The following is a 25,394-nucleotide window of genomic DNA, read 5'->3' as shown; positions in this document are numbered from 1 at the left end:
CTAACTCAGTCACCTTGTCAATATTCAGCTCTTTGTTAACAGTGTTGGAGTATGAAAGTGTTTATAGCATGGACTTTAGTCACTATGGTAGTTATTATTATGATTTTTTATTTTATTTAATTTTTTTAGGTCAATGTGATATGGAATGGCACACTGGTTTCTGTCTTGCGTGCTCTTTCCATACTTGGTGTCCCTTCCAGCTCTCCGGTGATGTGCTCTCTCCAGACAGAGGCGCTGTGGAGGCTCCGGCGCTTCAACTACCGCCACCTTTCCTCTCTGGCGGACTGGGCGTCAGGCTGGAAGAGTCCAGGGTAAACCTGAATATTAAATAAAGCATTAGCATTGTATGAATCTTAATAGATGACTTGCAAGCACGTGATCAAAATGCACTACGTCATGAGCGTCCGCCGTGATGGTGGATATACAAAGGAACTAGGACGGCAGCCGCTGAAAGCGTGTCTGCAAACAAACAATGCTGAATTTTCTCAGTATTACCATGATTTGAACGGTCGAGTGAAGATTCGATACAAAGAGAAGATAGATATGTGTGGTTTTGACCCATATTACTTAAAGTCAGACTTTTCTGAAGATAAGATGCTTCTACCGACCATTGAGTACCCAGATATCGCGTTCTATCTGGTTGGGGTGCTGAAGAATCAAGTCCGATCTTGGACGAAACATAGCCCATGTTCTGAGTGGGTGCCCAGTCTGGATTGTTTCTATCGTCTAATTTTACTGGTGCGCCTAGAAGCGAAATGGTAATACACGTGTTAAAATTCTAACAACAACCGAGTGAAGCACAACAAGCAGACGCTCATTTTATAGCAAAATTCTTAGCCTGGCAAGCCAGACTAAATGTGAATATTTAGTCTGGTCTCGGTCATAGACATTTCCGAAGGGTGTGGGAGGAACAACCCGCTGTCTTTCAAACTGTCTCTGTGCGTATAGGCCAACGCTCTGACCAATCAGCGTGACTGTGACGTAGTCAGAGCGACAGAAAGCAGTGGGGGAGGCCTTGAAATAAATAATTTTTCAAAATGCGTATTAATTAATAAACAGGTTCTAGATATTAAGAAGTTTGGAGATAATGACCACAAGTTTGGAGTCTGTACCACATACTTAACATACACACTTTTTTTTTTCCAAGTGTTTTTCAAGGGTTTGCTTAAACTGTTTTTGAGAGTTTTTATTTTTATTTAGTGGTGTTTGGTGAAATAATTTCCCTTAAATTTAAAGGAACAGTCCACCGTACTTCCATAATGAAATATGCTCTTATCTGAATTGAGACGAGCTGCTCCGTACCTCTCCGAGCTTTGCGCGACCTCCCAGTCAGTCAGACGCAGTCAGACGCGCTGTCACTCCTGTTAGCAATGTAGCTAGGCTCAGTATGGCCAATGGTATTTTTTGGGGCTGTAGTTAGATGCGACCAAACTCTTCCGCGTTTTTCCTGTTTACATAGGTTTATATGACCAGTGACATGAAACAAGTTCAGTTACACAAATTGAAACGTAGCAATTTTCTATGCTATGGAACGTCCGCACTATAATGACAGGCGTACTAACACCTTCTGCGCACTTCAGCAGCGCATTGATACGGAGCTCAGATATCAATGCGCTGCCGAAGCGCGCAGAAGGTGTTAGTACGCCTGTCATTATAGTGTGGACTTTCCATAGCATAGAAAATCGCTACGTTTCAATTTGTGTAACTGAACTTGTTTCATGTCACTGGTCATATAAACCTATGTAAACAGGAAAAACGCGGAAGCGTTTGGTCGCATCTAACTACAGCCCCAAAAAATACCATTGGCCATGCTGAGCCTAGCTACATTGCTAACAGGAGTGACAGCGCGTCTGACTGCGTCTGACTGACTGGGAGGTCGCGCAAAGCTCGGAGAGGTACGGAGCAGCTCATCTCAATTCAGATAAGAGCATATTTCATTATGGAAGTACGGTGGACTGTTCCTTTAAAATAACAGGAAAATAAGAAACAATCAAAAAGTAATGTTTCAAAGCTGTTTATTAATTCTTCGTACTGCACAAACTAGCCCATCCTTTTGGCTACAAGCGGAGCCAGCTGGTAGATCAGACTTTTGCCGTAGCCGGTCGGCGAAAACGTCTTCCTTGAAAAGGAATGAGCGGAGAGCCTCTTCCTGCTCATGTTTCAACTAAAACTCCAAGTCTAATTCTTCTAAAACTGATTCCAAAGCGGAGTCAAACTAGCGCTGTTCACTAGCCGTAGCCATCTTTCCTGCTGCGCTTTCTCCAGCGTCGCGCAGCTTTGTCGTCACTCCTGCAAAAGCCCGCCCAAAGAATCCAAACAAAAACCTTGCGTTGTGATTGGCGGGCACGATTTGATGCCCGGGGTGTTTTTGTTTATATGGTGCGAGGCTAGACCCATTCGTAGGCAAAAATATTTTTGGCCGCTAGGCGGGTGAGTCTAGTTTACTAGGCTACAAAATTCTAGCAACACGAAATAAAATTCTTCCATGATATTATCGAGAAAGCTTTTGAATCTCACCTGAGATAAAAATGATGACTGCAAACACGAGCTGTTTTGCTTTTAGCCTCTGTTAGATCAGCCCTGCCGATGTTGTTCAGCCGTGCTCGTCTCCTCTCCGTACTAAGCCTCAGAGTTTCCTCGCCCTCTTTCCGAATCACGGACGGAATTCTAAAAAATCGGAACGTGCCACGGTCACGAGTACTGCTGTGACCACAACCATATACAGCACAAAGATATGGCATAGCTAAAAGAACGCTTAAAGCAGTGGAAAAACAAAGAGAGTTGTGCACGCGTGACTGTGTTTTGTATGGAATGTCGCTTGACCCCGCATTTGTATCTCCACCAACATGGCCGACATCCGGGTTTCTATTTTGCTTTGACGTCACTTGCAAGTAAAGGATCTTGATCTCTTTTCCTGTGGCTCTGTTGGCAGGTTTTATGAACGTAAAGGTGTGAATGAGTATGGCTACTGAATCGCACATCTGATTCTGGTGGGGTTTACATTAGACCGTATCGACTTCCGGGTTGGATATGGCGTGAGCGGCAAGGCGTTGTTGTGGCTCCCTAATCTTTACTTTATATTTTCATGTTTACCCCATTAATATCTAGTATTATCGTTTACAACAGTAAGTTAAAGCAATTCTTGAAAGAATAGACCATTTTAATTATGTCTAAAAAGCCTCTTCGCGACAGAAAACCGAATGATAATTTGACGACAAGCAAGACTAGCCAAACCTCAAGTATGGAGCTAACCGAGCAGTTTGAAAAACTCCGCTCTGCGCTTCTTTCAGAACTTACTCAATCTATTCACACGGTCATAAAGCAGGACCTTGATGCAGCTTTATCTCCTCTTAATTCTACGTTAAGCCAAGTGAAATCGTTATACGAGTCACATGAGGAGCGGATTGGTGGAATCGAGGCTACTCTTGACCAAAGCGAACAGAGACTTTCTCTCATCGAAGCTAAACTTGCCGCTGTTCAGTCTGAAAACACCTGGCTGAAGGATAAAGTTGATGATTTGGAAAACCGTTCTCGCAGGCTCAACTTAAGAGTGGTTGGCATTCCGGAGAGGGTGGAGGGTTCTAACCCAGTCGCTTTTATGACACATTTCTTCGAAGAACTATTTGGGAAAGATTTTTTCCAGACCCCCCTCGTTCTCGCTCGTGCCCATCGGCTCGGACCACTTGCCACATCAGAAGCGGGCGGTAACCAACGCCCACGAGTTTTCATCGTTGCATTCCACAACTATCAAGATAAACAACGGATTTTTACACACAGACGTCAACGAGAGATGGCCTTTCGGGGCCACAGGATTTTCCTTCACGAAGATGTCAGCGCTGAACTGGGACGCAAGCAAGCGGCCTTTAAGGAGGTGAAGGCTCTACTCTATGCAAAGAAGGTCAAGTTTAGGATGGTGTACCCAGCTCGTCTCCGAGTGTCGTTCAACAATACGGAGTTGTGTTTCGATACTCCTGGAAAGGCGATGAACTTTTATCATGAACATTGGGGTTCCAGCACCTCTGGTGCATCAGAATCTCTTGACTAAGGTAACATAACCTAGTGTTAGCCTAAACCGTGAACAGTGTGTGGTGCATTTTGTTTTGAAAGACGTTTTAAAGTGCATTGGACTCTGTTATTATGGACCACGCACAAATCGTTCTTCTCCCTCCTAAAGTCGATACCAAGTTGAATGATTTTGGTTTTCTGTGATTATTAGCATGCCACTATAGCTTAATCAGCCTACTATGAGGGAGAAACATTGGCTGGGCTTGGCTCAGTTTCGTTTTGAAACCTAGACCTTTATTTTTTAATTTTTCTTAGAGCTTGGGTTGTTTTCTACTTAACTCTTTCCTCATCTTATAATGGGGCATTTAGATTATTAAACACTCAACATGTATGGGGTTCTGTTTTACATACGGCCTTGGGAGCCACTTAAGTGTTTTTTCTTTGTGTGTGTCAACTTTGTTTCTTAGGCGATGTCAAATCGGATAGTCTTTAGATTGGTTAAGCCTGCGATCCTCCTCAGGTTCTTTAATAGAGGTGGATCTAGGAAAGTGTTCTTGTTTGAGTTGTTTCTGTTTTTTTACTTATTTTTTACGTTATTTTTAGTTTTCTCCCCCCTTTTTTTTAGTTCTTACAATGCTAATAGTAAGCCTAGGACTCAAGCCTACAGTATATTACAGTCATACTTGGCCTATGTAATGTGATATCCTTTCTCACTCTACTGACATCTCTACACCTCTTTTAGGTCCCTTTAACAAAATGTGTCATCACTTCTTTTATATTTTTCATCCATTACTACCCTTGACAAAATGAATAGCAGCCCAGTAGTACGTTTTGTTTCATGGAATGTTAAGGGACTAAATGGTCCAATTAAACGCTCTAGAATTTTCTCCTACCTTAAATCTCTCAATGCTGATATACTGTTTCTACAGGAGACACATTTACGAGTAAAGGATCACATTCGTTTACGTAAAGCTTGGATTAGCCAAGTCTATCACTCCAGACACGATGGTAGTTCAAAAGGGGTTGCCATCCTAATTAATAAAAAAGTGCAGTTTACACCGACAGAGGTCATCACTGATACTCTTGGTCGTTTTATCATAATCTGTGGATGTCTCTTTCATACCAGAGTTATTCTTGTAAACCTTTATGCCCCTAATTGGGATGACACAGACTTTGTGAATAAACTGTTATCAACGCTCCCAAATTTAGACACTCATAAGCTTATTTTGGGAGGTGATTTAAATTGTGCAATTAATCCTGTATTAGACAGATCATGCTCCAAAACATCAACCCCTTCAGGCATGGCAAAGGCATTCTCTGCTTTCATGGCTCAAAGTGGTTGTATAGATCCATGGCGATTTCTCAACCCAAATTTGAAACGGTTCTCCTTTTTTTCTCCAGTGTACCACTCCTTCTCGCGTATAGATTATTTCTTTGTTGACAGTTCATTCATTCCTTCAATAAAAACAGCCGATTACTTAGCTATCATCATTTCCGACCACGCCCCGGTTGTTCTGGATATTTCCTTCGCTCTGAATATAAAGCAACGTCCATTATGGAAACTAGATCCTCTTTTGCTATCTGAGGAGGACTTTTGCAAATTCCTGGCAACCAGTATAGATGTTTATATTGCCATAAATAAAACTGATCAGATCTCATACTCTACGCTCTGGGACTCACTTAAAGCCTACCTTAGGGGGCAAATTATTTCATATACAGCCTTTAAAAATAAGGAGCGTTCTAAGGAGATATCGGGCTTAACTGAATCTATAAGTAAGCTTGACCAGCTCTTCTCTGAGTCACCTAATGCAGAGTTGAACAAGAAACGGATAGATTTGCAAGCTAAATTGAACATTTTAACCACTAAACATGCAGAACAACTTTTGTTTAAAACTAGAGGGACTTTCTATGAATATGGAGATAAATCCAGTCGTTTACTTGCTCATCAATTAAAACGCCAGGCTGCATCTCGTCTTATCCCTCAAGTAACGGATGAACATGGTACATTAATTTCAGACCCTAAACACATAAATGACATATTTGTCACTCATTTCATCTCACTTTACACCTCTAATTTCCCTACAGATACCACCCCTATGATGACTTTTCTGAATAAAATGAAAACCCCTTCCCTTAGTCACTCTGATGCATCTACCCTTGAACGAAATTTAGAGATAGAGGAGGTCCTCAATGCCATTATGGCCATGCAGAACAGAAAAACTCCAGGCTTGGATGGGTACCCTGTCGAGTTTTATAAAAAGTTTAAAGACCAGCTTGCCCCACTCCTCATGGCAGTTTTTACTGAATCATTGGAGAGAGGTTCCTTACCCCCCACATTTTCTCAAGCATCTATCTCACTTATTCTCAAGAAAGATAAAGATCCCACCCATTGTGGTTCTTATCGTCCGATATCTCTTTTAAATGTGGATGCAAAGATCCTAGCTAAAATTTTGGCCCGCCGGATGGAGAATTTTCTTCCAACAATCATCTCTGAAGATCAAACTGGTTTTATTAGAGGTCGGCATTCTTTCTCGAATGTACGTCGCCTTATCAATATAGCATATACAAAAAACACAGACTGTCTGCCTGAAGCAATTATTTCTTTAGACGCAGAGAAAGCATTCGACAGGGTCGAGTGGAAGTATTTATTTGCAGCATTGAATAAATTTGGCTTTGGTAAAAATTTCATTTCGTGGATTAAGCTCTTGTATAAGGATCCACAAGCAAGCGTGCAAACCAATGACTTGAGATCAGTTTTTTTTCCCTTGAATAGAGGCACAAGACAAGGTTGCCCACTCTCCCCACTCTTGTTTGCCATTGCGATTGAACCACTTGCCATAACCTTACGAACCACAACAGCATTTCAGGGTATAGTAAGAGGGGGGTTGGAACACAGGGTTTCATTGTATGCCGATGATTTGTTGCTATATGTCAGCCATCCAACCACCTGCGCAGCTAAAATTGTTTCCATATTAGAAGAGTTTGGGAGATTTTCTGGATATAAACTGAATTTGCAGAAAAGCGAATGTTTCCTACTAGATTCTCCAGCACCATCTGGACAAGCACCATCTGGACAAACACCTTCCCTTCCTTTTCACATTTCTGGTTCAGGTTTCAAATATCTAGGAGTTAAGATTACGAAGTCCTTCACTTCCCTTTCGTCAAATTTTACAGCACTAGTTAATCAAACGAAGGATGACTTCAAAAGATGGTCTGCTTTACCTCTTACTTTAGCAGGCCGTATAAATACTGTAAAGATGACGGTTCTCCCAAAGTTTTTATACCTCTTTCAGTGTTTACCTCTCTTTCTTACCAAGTCTTTCTTTCGACTGCTAGGTCAAGCTGTGACCTCATTTATTTGGGGCAATCAAGTACCGAGAGTTAAGGTGAATCTTTTACAAAGGCAACGAAGTGTAGGTGGATTAGCCTTGCCCAGTTTTATCCATTACTACTGGGCTGCAAATGTCCAGAAGATACTTTATTGGTTACACGCCGCTAACACAGACTGGTGTATTTTGGAAGAACAATCATGTAGACATTCAAGCCTTAGGGCTTTAATTTACTCATCCTTACCTTTAAAGCCTTCTCGCTTCTCCTCTAATCCTATAGTTTTGTCCACACTAAAAATTTGGAACCAGTTTCGTTCACATTACAAATTTCTTTCTGCCTCTATCCTTGGCCCCATTCACAATAATCACTTATTTCCTCCATCTACCATGGACTCGTCATTCATGGAGTGGTGGAAGAGGGATATTTACTGTTTCCAGAGCTTTTACAGCTCCAAGACCATGGACAGTTTTGAAGATCTACAGAAAGAACATAATCTACCCAGACAATTATTCTTTCAGTATCTCCAAATACGACATTTTCTCAAAACTAGTTTCCCCTTTTTCCCCAATCTACCAACACTGGGAGCCTGGGAAGACTTAACTCTTTTAAAACCAGAAAGAGGTATAATTTCTGTTATATATCAGAAACTATTGTCTTTGGATGACCACAATTTAGCCAGAATTCAGTCTAAGTGGGAGGATGAGTTAGGAATGGAGCTGGGAGACTATTGGGACTGTGCACTTACAAAAGTTAATTCATCATCATCCTGTGCACGCTTGGCTCTTATTCAGTTCAAAGTCTTACATAGAGTACATTATAGTAAAGCCACATTGGCTGAAATATATCCAGGAGCGGATGCAAGCTGTAATAGGTGTTCCTTTTCTCCAGCTAATCTTACACACAGTTTTTGGTCCTGTCCTTCCCTTGAAAGATACTGGTCTGGAGTGTTTGGGACTTTGTCTGAGGCACTCAATATATCCATTGAACCAAACCCCTTAACTGCAATTTTTGGTGTTCCGGCGGACACAGTTTCAAAGACTCATTCTGATGTCATTGCTTTTACCTCACTGCTCGCCCGCCGTAGAATTCTCTTAGGATGGAAATCTTCTACACCCCCTTCACTAGCCCGATGGCTGGAGGATACTATGCTTTTTCTTAAATTAGAAAAGATTAAATTTACTCTTAGAGGGTCAATGAAAAAATTTTACTTGAGATGGCAACCCCTTATCACTTATTTTGATAAGTTAAAAGAACTAAAGGCTGAATCCACATAGCTTATGTTACCTTCCCATGATCTTTTTGAGTGTGTAGGTCTAGTACATATGAAGCTGCTCTTGAATACCTGGGCTTATTCAATTATTATTGTTGTTGTTATTATTATTATTATTATTATTATTATTATTATTTTATTTATTATTTTTTTTAAATCCTTGTTTCCCCAAATTATTATTATTTTACTTTATTTTTTTATTCTTTTCTTGGCTTGAAATTTACTTTATGGTATTGTTTATTGCTGTTCTGTTTTATAAAAGGAAATAAGGTGGAAACTGCTTTTTACTATCTTTGTCTTAGTAGACAATGTCTACTTTACCCTCTGTATCACTCTGGTTTTCATCAATAAACAGATTGCCAAAAAAAAAAAAACATTAGACCGTATCAGCGGATCATCAGATTAACGTTTTTAAAAACGATTAGCGTGCACACAGCAACACCAATACACGATTCGCGTGCACACAGCAACACCAATACACGGATACGCTAATCACATGACTAATTCGGCACGCAAGTTGAAATGTGTCAGTGCGGCTCATCGCTTCCTCCTCAGCGGCTGCGCTCCAAATCACTCCGCCCTGAACAGCGAGTGCCCTCTGGAGGGTGCGCACTCCGGCCCTGCGCAGCTCACAGAGCGCGCGAGTGAAGCACACGAGCAGTGATTCGGGACTGAGCCGCTGTGCGCAAGTCACTTACCACTTGCAAGTGGAAGGATGGCAAGCCTAAAGACCATCATAACTACACAATGGGCAGTATTTGCATCAGTATTTGCACTATTTTCATACTTTTATACTCTTTAATGAAAGGTGATACAAGGCGGAAGTCCGCGCCGTTTTTCAGCAGTCGCGTCACATGACCAACGCCAGCGAATCAGGAAGGTGGATGTCACAGTGACGTTGTCCAATGAGACGCCAGCTAGAGCTCAGCACAGCATATCTGCGTATCTCAATGTTTACACAGCACCGGATCAGACACGATCTGGATTGAATACGTGGACCCTGGCGGATTCCCGTTTCCCGGCGTTTTAATGTAAACGGACAGTGCATCCGCGAAGAAAACGAGACAGATACGGTCTAATGTAAACTTGGCCTCTGATTCAGTTGAAGAAAAGCACAGTGTATTGTTTGTTAAACCATATCACGATATTGGCCTTTGCTGTATGTAAATGAACCCACTAACTACTCACTAATCACTGTTTCTGTTTGAATGGTCCATTACATGCACATTATTCATCAGATGTTTGTTTAGGACAGACAGGCCAGGCTTAAACCATGCGTTTTAATTGGCTGTAAGCTTAGAGATAGTTATATAAAATGACTCATGCCTGGTACTAATTCATGCTGTCACTGTTTGGATGGATATTTACAGACTGTAAGGATGTTGCAGTACAGTTAGGTGTGTGTGTGTGTGTGTGTGTGTGTGTGTGTGTGAGACAGACAGGGAGATGAGCTACTGACGTCTGTGCTAAAGCAACTAGAGCTGCGCTGGACAGAGCTGAATGACCCACGCACGGTCACCATGCTTATGAGCCGAGCTGCAAGACTCTCCCCTCCACTCATGGAAAAGCTGGAAGATAAGGTAAACACACACACACACACACACACACGTATATTTAACAGTTATTCCACGAAATCGAGTCGTGCATGAGCTGATAGCCGATGAGGTGTGTAGCACCGAGTTGGCTCTAAGCCGTGTACGGCGAGAGCGAGATTGAGTGGAATAACTGCTTTATTCTATCCACATTCACTGGATTTTGAGAAACGGAGCATTTTTATTTTTTGCAAATTCGATAAATAAAAACTTTATACAAAACGTCCGACACGATCACTTCCATTCAAGCGGGCTTCTTAAAAACCTATCGATGGCTGCACGAATTGACTTTTTAGTGTTTTTTGTTTTGTTTATTTTTGGAGAAAGTGCCATCTTGCTATCATGCCAAGGTATAGAATAGTTATAGATCTATCAATCCATCTATTATCTGTAGCCGTTTTATCCTGTTCTACAGGGTTGCAGGCCAGCTGGAGCCTATCCCAGCTGACTACGGGCGAAAGGCGGGGTACACCCTGGACAAGTCGCCAGGTCATCACGGTAGTTGAAATGCGCGTGCGCGAAATGTTTCCGTGGTTACCGAGTAACTTCCTTCCGAGAATATATGGCATCCGTTATTTCGAGATCTCGAGAAAACAAAACAATTATTTCATGATCTCAGCTGGATCACTGTATCTCCGTCGGTAGAGACGAAGCCGGGCCAGTCTTCTGCGGAGGTGCCGCGGACTAATTTTGAAATTATCCCTTATTAAAAGACTTAATGCAATCTCTCCCTGTGTCAACCCCTGATCAAAATATTGCCTTATTAGGTGATCGATTATTCCAGACATTCTAATGACCAAAGTTGCATCTATACAGAATGAGAAATAGCCCCAAAGTCAGCATATCACAAGTCTCTTGGCGCACCTGAATGAACCATTTCTCAGCTGTTTACTCGAAATCATGAAATAATTGTTTTGTTTTCTCGAGATCATGAAATAATTTTGTTTTCTCGAGATCATGAAATAATTGTTTTGTTTTCTCGAGATCATGAAATAATTTTGTTTTCTCGAGATCATGGAATAATTGTTTTGTTTTCTCAAGATCTCGAAATAACGGTTTTGTTTTCTCGAGATCTCGAATTAGTTGTGTTGTTTTCTCGAGATCCTGAATTAATTATGTCGTTATCTCGGGATAACAAGGTGAATAAAAAAAAAAAGGATTATATGAAGGGCCTCTCTCGGCTTCCGTACGGATGAAACAACGTGTGTGTGCTTTTTGTTGTCAGTGTACAGTCTGTATTTCTGGTGGTCATTTATCCAGTCGAATCGTATAAAACGCGCGAGGCAGTTGAGAAAGAAACAAACGAATCTCCGTTCTTCACTATTTTATTCAGCGAAGACATCGATTGAGGTGTGTGACTTTGCGCATGCGCATTATATTTGTATCGATACAGAGCCGCTTCATCTGTCCACACTACAGCGAAGCGCTACAGTACCGATACTGTACCAGTACGAAACCCATACATTTGTGGGTTTCGTACCGATACAGTTATACCACTACAGTACCGGTTATAGTTGCTAGTGTGGACAGGTGTTGCGGTACGAAAGTAGTTTCGTATCGGTACAAAATCCCTAGTGTGGACAGGGTAATAGACACAGACAACTATTCACACTCACATTCACACCTACGGTCAATTTAGAGTCACCAGTTAACCTAACCTGCATGTCTTTGGACTGTGGGGGAAACCGGAGCACCCGGAGGAAACCCACGCGGACACGGGGAGAACATGCAAACTCCGCACAGAAAGGCCCTCACCGGCCCCGGGGCTCGAACCCGGAACTTCTTGCTGTGAGGCGACAGCGCTAACCACTACACCACCGTGCCGCCCTGAACCAGTCTAAAAAAAAATTCAACAAATTTTAATGCTTAAAGATGAAGAATGTAAACAAACCGGTGAAATGACAATAGCAATTTGTGCAAAAATCCTTGAATAATAATTGTTGGAGGAAAAAGATACGTTCTTGCCTTCAAATACTTTCATTCCATAATTTCTTGCTTTATTTGTATTTTTTTAGGGTTTTGTTTTCAAGTTTTTATTTCGTCCTCAGTTGATTCAGCAACACGCTCCACCATTTTGTTTTTCTCTACTCATGGTATATGAGCCGATATCCTAGTAGTAAAGTAGCCAATCAGAGCTCACAATTGCTCATGTTCAGCGAATGTGGAATCGAATAATTAAGTTATTCCATGAAATCGAGTTGTACATGAGCTGTCTGCTATAAGCCGTGTACGACAAGATTGAGTGGAATAACTGTTTTGTTCTCCACATTTACTGAATTTTGAGAAACAGCAATTTTTTTTTTTTTTTTTTGCAAATTCGATAAATAAAAGTTTTATACAAAATGTCTGACAAAATAATTTCCCCTCAGAATGTAAACAAACCGGTGAAATAACAGCAGCAATTTGTGAAAAATGCTATAATAATAATGGCGTCACGGTGGTGTAGTGGTTAGCGCTGTCGCCTCACAGCAAGAAGGTCCGGGTTCGAGCCCCGTGGCCGGCGAGGGCCTTTCTGTGCGGAGTTTGCATGTTCTCCCCGTATCCGCGTGGGTTTCCTCCGGGTGCTCCGGTTTCCCCCACAGTCCAAAGACATGCAGGTTAGGTTAACTGGTGACTCTAAATTGACCGTAGGTGTGAATGTGAGTGTGAATGGTTGTCTGTGTCTATGTGTCAGCCCTGTGATGACCTGGCGACTTGTCCAGGGTGTACCCCGCCTTTCGCCCGTAGTCAGCTGGGATAGGCTCCAGCTTGCCTGCGACCCTGTAGAACAGGATAAAGCGGCTAGAGATAATGAGATGAGATGATAATTCTTGAAAAATTAAAGAAAAAATTTTCTTACCATCAAACACCCCCCCCCGGTTTTTCTTTTCAAGTAGAGTTTTTATTTCATCCTCGGTTGGTTCAGTAACACGTGCCGCCGTTTTGTTTTTCTCTCTTCACAGTATATGAGCTGATAGCCTAGTAGTAGAGTAGCCAATCAGAGCATATGATTGCTCATATCCAGTGAATGCAGATAGAATAAATATGGGCTGTTTATTTGGCAGGTCCATTTGTTTACCATTTGAACAAATTTCACCCCAAATCAGTGACCTCTGTTGAATGGATTTAGCCTTGGATAGCTTGATTCTTGTAGCTATAAAAGCGAAAATGCTTAGTGGTAGTCAGTCAAAGCAGTGGAAACAAAATTAAGTAAGCTAACCATCCACTGTGTGTCTTATCCTTAATATTTATCTGCACCAGGCCCTGGAGTTGGCTGAGAAGTTCAGCACTGAGGACATCCGCAAGGCGACATTAGCCGTGGCGTTGCAGGGCCGGCGATCGGTGCCACTTCTGCGTGCACTGTCCTACCACCTGCACCAGAAACCTTCTTCTGAACTCAGTACACCTCTGTTGCTGGACATTGTGTTTGCTTATGGTTAGTTTATAAAATGTTTTTACTAAATCAGAAGTACATGTAGCTTATTTGGAGATGCAAGATGATATTTAAAATTGTGGCACAAAGTTTAAATAAAAAAAAAAAGCAGAAATTTGTTGGTTGCATTGGACCCCTCCTGGGTCAGTGCTTGGTAGAACTATCTTTCACTGCAGTTACAGCTGTCTTTTGGGATGGAAGTCTCGATCACCTTTGCACACCTGGATCCTGATATTTTTCTCCCTCGTTCTTGGTATAAATTCTCAAGCTTTGGATCCATTACTGAATGGGAATCTTGTGAAATAATATTCTCAATCAGCTTGAGGTCTGGGCCTCTTACAAACAGAAACAGGTTTCCCTTGTATTTGTCTCTGCACTCAACCTGGAGCAGTTCACGTTCCCTGCTGGGGGGAACTTCTCTAATGGATGCTGCCACCACCATGCTTCACTGTGGAGATGGCATTTTCAGGGTGATGAGAAGTTCCAGTTTATCACACTACAAAATGTGTAAAAGGTCCAGGGGTGGGGGTGAATACTTATGCAAGGCACTGTAACAGCAGTGAGAGTAGTGATATAACCATGTACAGTGGTGCTTGAAAGTTTGTGAACCCTTTAGAATTTTCTATATTTCTGCATAAATATGACCTAAAACATCATCAGATTTTCACATAAGTCCTAAAAGTAGATAAAGAGAACCCAGTTAAACAAATGAGACAAAAATATTATACTTGGTCATTTATTTATTGAGGAAAATGATCCAATATTACATATCAGTGAGTGGCAAAAGTATGTGAACCTCTAGGATTAGCAGTTAATTTGAAGGTGAAATTAGAGTCGGGTGTTTTCAATCAGTGAGATGACAATCAGGTGTGAGTGGGCACCCTGTTTTATTTACAGAACAGGGATCTATCAAAGTCTGATCTTCACAACACATGTTTGTGGAAGTGTATCATGGCACGAGCAAAGGAGATTTCTGAGAACCTCAGAAAAAGCGTTGTTGATGCTCCTCAGGCTGGAAAAGGTTACAAAACCATCTCTAAAGAGTTTGGACTCCACCAATCCACAGTCAGACAGATTGTGTACAAATGGAGGACATTCAAGACCATTGTTACCCTCCCCAGGAGTGGTCGACCAACAAAGATCACTCCAAGAGCAAGGCGTGTAATAGTTGGCAAGGTCAAAAAGGACCCCAGGGTAACTTCTAAGCAACTGAAGGCCTCTCTCACATTGGCTAATGTTAATGTTCATGAGTCCACCATCAGGAGAACACTGAACAACAATGGTGTGCATGGCAGAGTTGCAAGGAGAAAGCCGCTGCTCTCCAAAAAGAACATTGCTGCTCATCTGCGGTTTGCAAAAGATCACGTGGACAAGCCAGAAGGCTATTGGAAAAAATGTTTTTTGGACGGATGAGATGAAAATGGAACTTTTTGGTTTAAATGAGAAGAGTTATGTTTGGAGAAAGGAAAACACTGCATTCCAGCAGAAGAACCTTATCCCATCTGTGAAACATGGTGGTGGTGGTGGTAGTATCATGGTTTGGGCCTGTTTTGCTGCATCTGGGCCAGGACGGCTTGCCATCATTGATGGAACAATGAATTCTGAATTATACCAGCAAATTCGAAAGGAAAATGTCAGGACATCTGTCCATGAACTGAATCTCAAGAGAAGGTGGGTCATGCAGCAAGACAACGACCCTAAGCACACAAGTCGTTCTACCAAAGAATGGTTAAAGAAGAATAAAGTTAATGTTTTGGAATGGCCAAGTCAAAGTCCTGACCTTAATCCAATCGAAATGTTGTGGAAGGACCTGAAGCGAGCAGTTCATGTGAGGAAACCCACCAACATCCCAGAGTTGAAGCTGTTCTGTACGGAGGAATGGGCTAAAATTCCTCCAAGCCGGTGTGCAGGACTGATCAACAGCTACCGGAAACGTTTAGTTGCAGTTATTGCTGCACAAGGGGGTCACGCCAGATACTGAAAGCAAAGGTTCACATACTTTTGCCACTCACAGATATGTAATATTGGATCATTTTCTTCAATAAATAAATGACCAAGTATAATATTTTTGTCTCATTTGTTTAACTGGGTTCTCTTTATCTACTTTTAGGACTTGTGTGAAAATCTGATGATGTTTTAGGTCATATTTATGCAGAAATATAGAAAATTCTAAAGGGTTAACAAACTTTCAAGCACCACTGTATGCACATGTATCCGTCTTGTATGATGTGACCACTCAGGTATGTTTGATACTGTCAGTGTTGTTTTGAGTCAAAGTAGACACTTGCTCTTCTGATTTTCCTTCCTGCAGGTAAGCTGCATTTCCACCAGACTCAGGTGTGTCAGAGAATGGCTGCTGAGCTTTTGCCCAGATTACCAGAGATGAGCTCCGCTGAAGTCATGCGCTGTTCAAAGTCTCTAGCCTTCCTGAAGTGGCTTCACTTACCTCTGTTCGAGGGATTTACCCAGGTTTAAACCCTATTCACTTAACATCTGGACATATTCGACATGTCCTAAGCATAGCGGAACTGATGCTCAGGCTGAGAAATAAATTCCAGTGAAAGATGCCACAGATGGATTTAGTCGGTGGTACAGTGCCTTGAAAAAGTATTCATACCCCTTGAACTTTTTCACATTTTTCCACCTTACAACCATGAACTTAAAAGTTTTTTTTAATTGAGATTGTATGTGATAGACCAACACAGAGTAGCACATAATTGTGAAGTGAAACGAAAATGATAAATGGTCTTCAAAATTTTAAACAAATAAAAATCTGAAAAACGTGGTGTGCATTAGTATTCAGCCCCACTGCGTCAATACTTTGTAGAGCCACCTTTTGCTGCAATTACAGCTGCAAGTCTTTTGTGGTACGTCTCTACCAGCTTTGCACATCTAGACACTAAAATTTTTGCCCATTCTTCTTTGCGAAATAGCTCAAGCTCAGCCAGATTGGATGGAGAGCGTCTGTGAACAGCAATTTTCAAGTCTTGCCACAGATGCTCAATGGGATTTAGGTCTGGACTTTGACTGGGCAATTCTAACACATGAATATTCTTTGATCTAAACCATTCCATTGTAGCTCTGGCTGTATGTTTAGGGTCATTGTCTTGCTGGAAGGTGACTCTCCTTCCCAGTCTCAAGTCTTTTGCAGCCTCCAATAGGTTTTCTTCCAGGATTGCCCTGTATTTAGCTCCATCCATCTTCCCATCAACTCTGACCAGCTTCCCTGTCCCTGCTGAAGAAAAGCATCTCCATAGCATGATGCTGCCACCACCATGTTTCACAGTGGGGATGGTGTGTGCAGAGTGATGAGCAGTGTTAGTTTTCTGCCACACATAGCGCTTTGCATTTAGGCCAAAAAGTTCAACTTTGGTCTCATCTGACCAAAGCACCTTCTTCCACATGTTTGCTGTGTCCCCTACATGGCTTCTTATGCCTGTCTTTCAACAATGGCTTTCTTCTTGCACTCTTCCAAAAAGGTCAGATTTGTGGAGTGTACGACTTATAGTTGTCCTGTGCACAGATTCTCCCACCTGAGCTGTGGATTTCTGCAGCTCCTCCAGAGTGATCATGGGCCTCTTGGCTGCTTCTCTGACCAGTGCTCTCCTTGCTCGCTCTGTCAGTTTAGGTGGACGGCCATGTCTTGGTAGGTTTGCAGTTGTTCCATACTTTTTACGTTTTTGAATGATGGATTGAACAGTGCTTCTTGAGATGTTCAGAGCTTGGGATATTTTTTTTATAACCTAACCCTGCTTTAAACTTCTCCAGAACTTTATCCCTGACCTGTCTGGTGAGTTCTTTGGTCTTCATGATGCTGTTTGTTCTTCAGTGTTCTCTAACAAACCACTGAGGCCTTCACAGAACAAGTGTATTTATGCTGAGAGTAAATGACAAACAGTAGGACTCTATTAACTAATTAGATGACTTCTGAAGGCAATTGATTGCACTGGATTGTATTTAGAGGTATCAGAGTACAGGGGGCTGAATACTAATGCACACCACATTTTTCAGATTTTTATTTGTTTAAAATGTTGAAGACCATTTATCATTTTCATTTCACTTCACAATTATGTGCTACTCTGTGTTGGTCTATCACATAAAATCTCAATAAAAAAACTCTTAAGTTTGTGGTTGTAAGGTGGAAAAATGTGAAAAAGTTAAAGGGTATGAATACTTTTGCAAGGCACTGTATGTAACTGGGTTGCCAGGTCTGCAGTTTTCATTTGGAATGGAGATAATTTTGACCGGACGCATATGTAACCCATATCCTAGACACCTTATTCTTTGCTACCAAAGTTAACTTGATGCTAGGAAGCTAGCAAGCAATTCTATAAAGATGGGACATTAAACAGGATGGGATGTGCTGTTATAGGAAAATTAATCAAAGGCAGGGTGCAGTGATACAGCCAGACACAAAAAAGTTACTGTTACTGCCTTATCCATCCATCCATCTTCTACCACTTATCCGGGTCCAGGTTGCGGCGGTAGCAGCCTAAGCAGAGCAGCCCAGACTTCCCTCTCCCTGGCCATCTCCACCAGCTCTTCCGGTGGAATACCGAGGTGTTCCCAGGCCAGCTGAGAGATGTAACCTCTCCAGCGTGTCCTGGGTCTGCCCCGGTGTCTCCTCCCGGTGGGGAATGCCCAGAAAACCTCCCTGTTACTGCCTTAGTATTGATTTATTTTCCAAAAACAAGACCTCCCAACGTATTTTATTCCTCTTGTACCACAGCAGCATGCCAATAATTAATGACTCCATGTTTTGTTTTGTTTTTTAACTTTTTATAGTTACCTTTTGATTGGAATGAAGGTGAGCAGTAGCAAAACAGAATACATGTGCATCAATGAGAATGGGGATGAGAGTGTAGTGAAGATGCAAGGAGTAGACGTAAAGAAAGTTGGTGAATTCAAGTACCCGGGGTCAACTGTGCAGGAAAATGGGGGCTGCGATAGTGAGGAGAGAAAGAGAGTGCAGGCAGGATGGAGCAGTTGGAGAAGGATTTCGGGAGTCATTTGTGATCGGAAAGTCCCAGCAAAAGTGAAAGGTAAGATGTATAAGACAGTAGTGAGACCAGCTGTGATGTACGGATTGGAGACCGTACCCTTGACGAAGAGATAGGACGCAAATTTGGAGGTGGCAGAGTTGAGGATGTTAAGGTTTGCGGTGGGAGTGACCAGGTTGGACAGGATAAGGAACGAGCACATCAGAGGGACAGCACATGTGGAGAGCTTGGGAATGAAGCTAAGAGAGATGAGACTGAGATGGTACGGGCACATCCTGAGAAGAGATGCAGAGCATGTTGGAAGGAGAACATTGAGGATGGAGCTGCCAGGCAAATGAAAACGAGGAAGGCCAAAGAGGAGATACATGGATGTGGTGAGAGAGGACATGAAAGTGGCAGGTGTGGTAGAGAAGGATGCGGAAGACAGGGAGCAATGGAGACGAAAGATCTGCTGTGGCAACCCCTAATCCCAAGCAGCCAGAAGAAGAAGAATAGTTACCTTTTGATGTTGTGGAATATCCGCAAAACACTTTAGTTCCTGTTATCACTCGGTTTATAGCAGCTATAAACAGTGGTTTACTCAGCTTTTCATACTCGAGAAACCTGCCAAGTCATCTGTCTTGAAGACTCTCCCATGGTGGGAAAACGTTACAAAGCACTGACACTGGAAGCTCCTTCTATAAATGTCCATAAATTTAAAAAAAAGAACCATCGTACAGAAGTGTTGATTGTATAAACATTGCAACGTTGAACATAAATGTTTTTGTTTTTTGGTAAATAACAGCACACATTTTAATCCGTTGTTTATTAGACTTGGATTATGTGGGGCATCCGCTAACGAATGAGCTCTTATTATAGAAATTATACCAGGAGTGTTTTACTATAATATAATATTTAACAGTTATTCCACGAAATCGAGTCGTACATGAGCTGATAGCCGACGAGGCACGTAGCACCGAGTTGGCTATAAGCCATGTACAACGAGATTGAGTGGAATAACTGTTTTATTCTATCCACATTCACTGCATTTTGGGACACAGAGCATTTTTATTTTTTACAAATTCAATAAATAAAAACTTGATACAAAGCGTCCGACAAAATAATTTCTGCTTAGAATGTAAACAAACCGGCGAAATGACAGTAGCAATTTGTGAAAAATGCTATAATAATAATAATTCTTGAAAGATATATATTTAAAAAAAAAGTTCTTACCATCAAATATTTTTATTCCATATTTTGTTGCTTGTATTTTTTGGGGTTTTGTGTTTGAGTAGAGTTTTTATTTCGTCCTCGGTTGATTCAGCAACACGCGCCGCCATTTTGTTTTTCTCTACTCACGGTATATGAGCTGATATCCTAGTAGTAGAGTAGCCAATCAGAGCGTGCGATTGCTCATATCCAGTGAATGTGGATAGAATTATATCTATCTGTCTGTGATTTTAAATTACAGAGCTACCATTATATGAAATGAATCAACACTTTATGACTAATCAGGTTCAAGATTTTGAACCGCACTGTGGTAGAAGAGTACACAGATGACAATGCTGCTTGTAAACACACACACATGCTTTTTTATGCATTTTTTTAAAGACTTTGTCCTTCTTTCTGCCTTTTAGCACTTCTTGAAAAACAGTGAAAAGTACAGCTTGTTACAGATGTGTAACCTCCTCATGGCCTTCGCCAAACTCAACTTCCAGCCCAGTAACAAGGAGCTATTTTACACGAAGGTAACCAATCAGAAGTGGGATGTGAGGTTCAGTAAACTATGCTAGGAAATGAATTGTTTGATATCATTAAAAATTATTTTGTGTGTGTGTGTAGGTTCATGAAGTTTTGGAAAGCTCATGGCAGAGCTTGGAACCTTTTGTACTGACCGATGTAGTCTGGGCTCTCTGCATTTTCCAGCAGGCCAAACCCGAGTTTATTGCTGCTGTCACAGATCCTGCATTTCAGAGCAAAGTTACAGGTTGGCGACTGAATAACAGAAAATACAGTTCCAGGGAACCTAAATCATTGATTGCTTTCTAATTTGGTTAATATTGATCTTGAGGGTCAAATCATATGCAATGATGGTGTATGAATAATTTGTGACATCCACTGTCTGTGCTTTTCTGTTGTTTGATTTTAAAGCAGCAGTCCTAAGACGTCCCAAGATGATATTTCAAACGATCAAAACTATGTGCTCCTGCTTGATTAGTCAAAAACATGTTAGTGAGACAAAGAAAAGCGAGCAGGTGTAGCTTCAAATGTTCACCTTTGGGTGAAGCATTGAAGATGGGTATCATACAAACATTTTTAATATTTCCCTGGAACTTGAAATATGCAAAAGTGGAGAAAAAAAAAAAGTTAGCTTCCAAAATATCTTGATTTATACAGTACTGTGCAAAAGTCTTAAGGGCCCTTTTTTATTTTTTATTTTTTCCATACAAACTCTGTTATATAATTCTGTTGTATGACTTCTACATTATCGAGTCGGTACAAAAACATTTTAGAGTTCCAAATGTTCATTTTCCAGCACAAAATTAAATGTAACAGGAAAAATGTTTGTATCTGAGCAGCATATTACATAAGAGACCATTTTTCGTGGTGATGTCTGTCCTTCCGTCCGTCCTGGGAAGGGTGCTCACCTTCTGAAATCAACTCCTCTCAATTTTTGGAAGAATTTCACAAACCTTGGCAGGATTCTTTTATTTATTTATTTATATATATATATATATATATATATATATATATATATATATATATATAAATAAAATGTGTGGGTAATACAGATATTGTAATTTCATTAAATTTGGTCACATTTTACCAGAGTTACAGCCCCTGATTAACAAAATTATAATTTGACAATTTCATGAGAGTGTGTTTTCCTTCTGAAATCAACTTCTCTCACAATTTTTGGAGGAATTTCACCAAACTTGGCAAAAGGCCAATATATGTCGGTAGTACGCATATTGTAATTTTGCTAAATGTCCTTCCCACGCCATGTGGTGCATAGGGTGGCACCGAGCTCCGTTTCCGTAGCCCTCGGCCTCTCGCCTATTACATAGCTAGGGCTACAGTGGGGGGCTAGTCCTCTGGTAACCGCGAGAGTTTGATTCCCCACTCGCATCTGTATTGCAGCGTGCCTTGCCAGACGGCAATAGGTACCATTTTTATGATGGTCTTTGGTATGACCCGACCATGAGTAGAACTTGCAATCTCCTGATCAAGAGGCGGACACGCTAACCACTAGGCCAACTCACGGTATAGTTTTTTTTGCTAAATTCGGTTGTATTTTACCAGAGTTGTGGCCCTTGATTAACATCCTTGTACTTTCACAATTTCATGAAGGTGTGCTCGCCTTCTGACATCAACTCCTCTCACAATTTTTTTTTTTTTTGGACAAATTTCTCGAAGCTTGGCAAAAGGCCTTGTTATATGACTGTAATACGCATATTGCGATTTAATTTCGTTTGTGAAAAATTTTACCAGAGTTTTGACCCTTGATTAAATAGCTTGTACTTTGACAATTTCATGAGGGTGTACGTTTTTCTGAAATCAACTCCTCTCACAATTTGTGGAGGAATTTCACCAAACTTGGCAAAAGGCTTTGTTATATGACAGTTATATGCATATTGAAATTTCGTTTAATTTGGGCAAATTTTACCAGAGTTATGCCCTTGATTATTAACAAACTTGTACTTCGGCAGTTTCATCAAGGTGTGCTTGCTTTCTGAAATCAACTTCCCTCACAATTTTTATCCCCCGCTGGCCAAAAGGCCCAAAGGGGGATTATGTCGTGGTGATGTCCATCCGTCTCGGGAAGGGTACTCGCCTTCTGAAATCAACTCCTCTCACAGTTTTTGGAGGAATTTCATGAAATTTGACACGATTCTTTATCTGTCGGTAATATGCGCATTGCAATTTCATTCAATTCAGTCGCATTTTACCAGAGTTATGGCCTAGCTGCCAGCAGGGGATATTGTGCTCTCAGAGCACTTTATTTATTTTTTATTTATTTATTTTTTAAATGTTGAAACATTTAATTTAATTATTTTTGTAAGACATTTTTGGTCTCCAGCATTTATTATGTGCCTAAGACTTTTGCACAGTACTGTATATCATTTCAGATATATTTATTTTCTTTTACATGTACATAAATTTAAAATAAATATATTTGGGGATTTCAATTTAAAGCTACTTCAGTTAATTCAGTTAACATTGTGATCTCTGTGATTTTGACCATGGTATAGTTGTTCATACCAGCCAAGCTCATCTGAGTATTTCAGAAACTGGTGAGCTCCTGAGATCTTCACACACAAGTCTCTCGAGTTTACACAGAATGATGTTGAGTGTAAGTTCTGTCAGCGGAAATGCCTTGTTGATGATAGAGGTCAGAGGAGAATGGTCAGACCAGTTTGAGCTGACTCGAAGGCTATATTAACTCAAATAATCACTCTTTACAACCGTGTTGAACAGAAAAGCACCTCAGAACACACAGCACTCGGAACCTTGAGGCGAACAGGTTACAAGAGAAGAAGACTAGATCAGAGTCCACACCTGTCAGCCAAGAACAGGAGTCTGAGGCTATATTGGGTTAAGACCCAGCAAAACTGGACTGTTGAAGATCAGAAAAACATTGCCTGGTCCCAGTTTTTTTTGTTTTTTGTATGATTTTATGCATTGCACTACTGCCACACGATTGCCTGATTCGGATTATGCGTGTTCAGTTGGCCAGTGAGTGCATGTGTGTATTTTACTTCCATATTGTTTTTACTTGCTGTTTTTCTTCAAGCCACATGATGTCAGCGAATACCTGTTGCAGAATTTCTCTCAGCCAAGGTTGTTGTACTTCAGTGTAACACAAACCTCTGAACAGAACACTGTCTTTTCAGCTCCACCTGCTTCCACTTATGAAAGACTTCATGATCAGTCAGTTATTCAAAAGCACCAAGCTTGTGTAGGTTTTCCATGTCATATTACGAAGTACAGCATGTGTCTCTCTTTCTTCACCACCAGGTGGCAGTGGTGCTCCTGCAGAGAACTACGCATTGAAGGTGCTTCATATTGCTGCCTCGGGACAGCTAGAATCTGGCATCCGTACCACTGTGCCCCTTCCAGCAGTCCACACAAAACTGGTCAAGTCCAGCCGAATGCCCATTCAGAGCACCCTACACAAAGCCCTCCAGATCCTCACGGAAAATCGCACAAAAGCTCTGCGCAAAGACATCAACACGGTGTACGGCTGGAATATAGGTGTGTGTGTGATGTTTCATTCAGTTTATGATTTGATTCAATTCTCAATACTGGGTTCATGATTCTGTTTTCCCACAATATTTTTGAAAAAAAAAAAAAGATGAATATTTTATTACCAAAAAAAGCCTAGGTCACAACCGGACGTACGATTTTTTTTTTTTTTTGGCCGTGCAATTTTTGGCGTTTCCCAAATCACTGCGTTTTTTTTGTTCGTGGAGAAAGATGTACGTTGGCCGTAAGTTTGTCTTGCAACCTGAAAAAAACATAAGCGCCCGTAGAGTTTGTTTGACATGATGAAGAACCTCTGCGGCCAGTCTACGGCTCGAAAATGAGCACGTCACGCGCGCCCTCCGTGCGTTTCTTGCATTTTTTTGCACGTAGACCGGCCGTAGGAGCACGTACGGCCGGTTGTGACCTAGGCTAAAGCAACATTTATTTTCCTGTTCTTTATCAACTTCAATATTCCTTTTGTTAAAAAAAAAAGCCTTTTGTTTAATTTTCAAGTTGGAGTATTTAAGTTATTCCACCAAATCGAATCATACAGGAGCTGATAGATGACGAGATGTGCAATGCTGAGTTGGCTATAAACCATGTACAATGAGGTTGAGTGGAATAACTGTTTGTTTTATTCTATCCACATTCACTGGATTTTGAGAAACGGAGCATTTTTATTTTTTGCAAATTCGATAAATAAAAACTTTGTACAAAATGTCCTACCAAATAATTTACACTTAGAATGTAAACAAACCAGCGAAATGACGGTAGCAATTTGTGAAAAATGCTCTAATAATGATAATTCTTGAAAAATTCAAAAATATTTTTATTCCATATTTTGTTGCTTTTTGTTTTCAAGTAGAGTTCTTATTTCGTCCTTGGTTGGTTCAGCAACACACTCCGCCATTTTGTTTTTCTCTACTCATGGTATATGAGCTGATATCCTAGTAGTAGAGTAGCCAATCAGAGCGTGTGATTGCTTATATCCAGTGAATGTGGATAGAATAAAATGTAACAGCCTATGAATTAAAAGAATTCCTTTTATTAAAATAGGCCTTTTCTTAAAAAGTTTTGATGAACATTTGTGAAGGTTGTAGTCAGGCGTAAACATCACCTACGTTCACACTGCAAGGCTTAATGCTCAATTCCGATTTTTTTGTGAAATCCGATTTTTTTGTGAGGTCGTTCACATTAACAAATATATGCGACTTGTATGTGATCCTCAGTATGAACGAAAAGCGACCTAAAAGTGTTCCGCATGCGCATTGCAGGATACGACGACGTCACACGCAGTGAGCATGGCCAGTGTTTACGGAAGTAACCTAAAGTTTCCTGTGTATGACAGTAGCCAGCATGGAGTACCTGCCGATGATGCGGTTGTTGTTGCGACGGAGCCAGAACATGCACAATAGCCTGATGTTAAGGAGGAGGTTGAGAAGGAAGAGGGCAAGGGTTTTGGCTCAGGCGTTCTGCGGGGTAGTGACTGCAACCTCCGTTCAAAGGAACATCAAAGCCATGTTGTTGTAACTTTTTTTGAGAGACCCGCCGCCTACTTC

The 25,394-nt window shown here is 41.1% G+C and overlaps 1 protein-coding gene across 2 annotated transcripts in view; it reads left to right on the top strand.

Annotated features, from left to right (window-relative positions):
* Positions 1-25,394, top strand: part of tbrg4 (transforming growth factor beta regulator 4) — a 57,489-nt gene that overhangs the window by 13,409 nt on the left and 18,686 nt on the right. For both annotated transcript variants that reach the window (XM_060900198.1, XM_060900197.1), the window contains exons 3-9: positions 130-311; positions 10,044-10,185; positions 13,438-13,612; positions 15,921-16,078; positions 20,226-20,336; positions 20,431-20,575; positions 23,608-23,844. In XM_060900198.1, the coding sequence (XP_060756181.1) occupies positions 130-311; positions 10,044-10,185; positions 13,438-13,612; positions 15,921-16,078; positions 20,226-20,336; positions 20,431-20,575; positions 23,608-23,844 (1,150 nt within the window). The remainder of the gene's footprint in view (positions 1-129; positions 312-10,043; positions 10,186-13,437; positions 13,613-15,920; positions 16,079-20,225; positions 20,337-20,430; positions 20,576-23,607; positions 23,845-25,394) is intronic.

Source organism: Neoarius graeffei, chromosome 19 (assembly GCF_027579695.1).
Source record: "Neoarius graeffei isolate fNeoGra1 chromosome 19, fNeoGra1.pri, whole genome shotgun sequence".
NCBI classification, from domain to species: Eukaryota; Metazoa; Chordata; class Actinopteri; order Siluriformes; family Ariidae; genus Neoarius; species Neoarius graeffei.
This window is presented reverse-complemented; position numbering and strand designations above follow the sequence as displayed.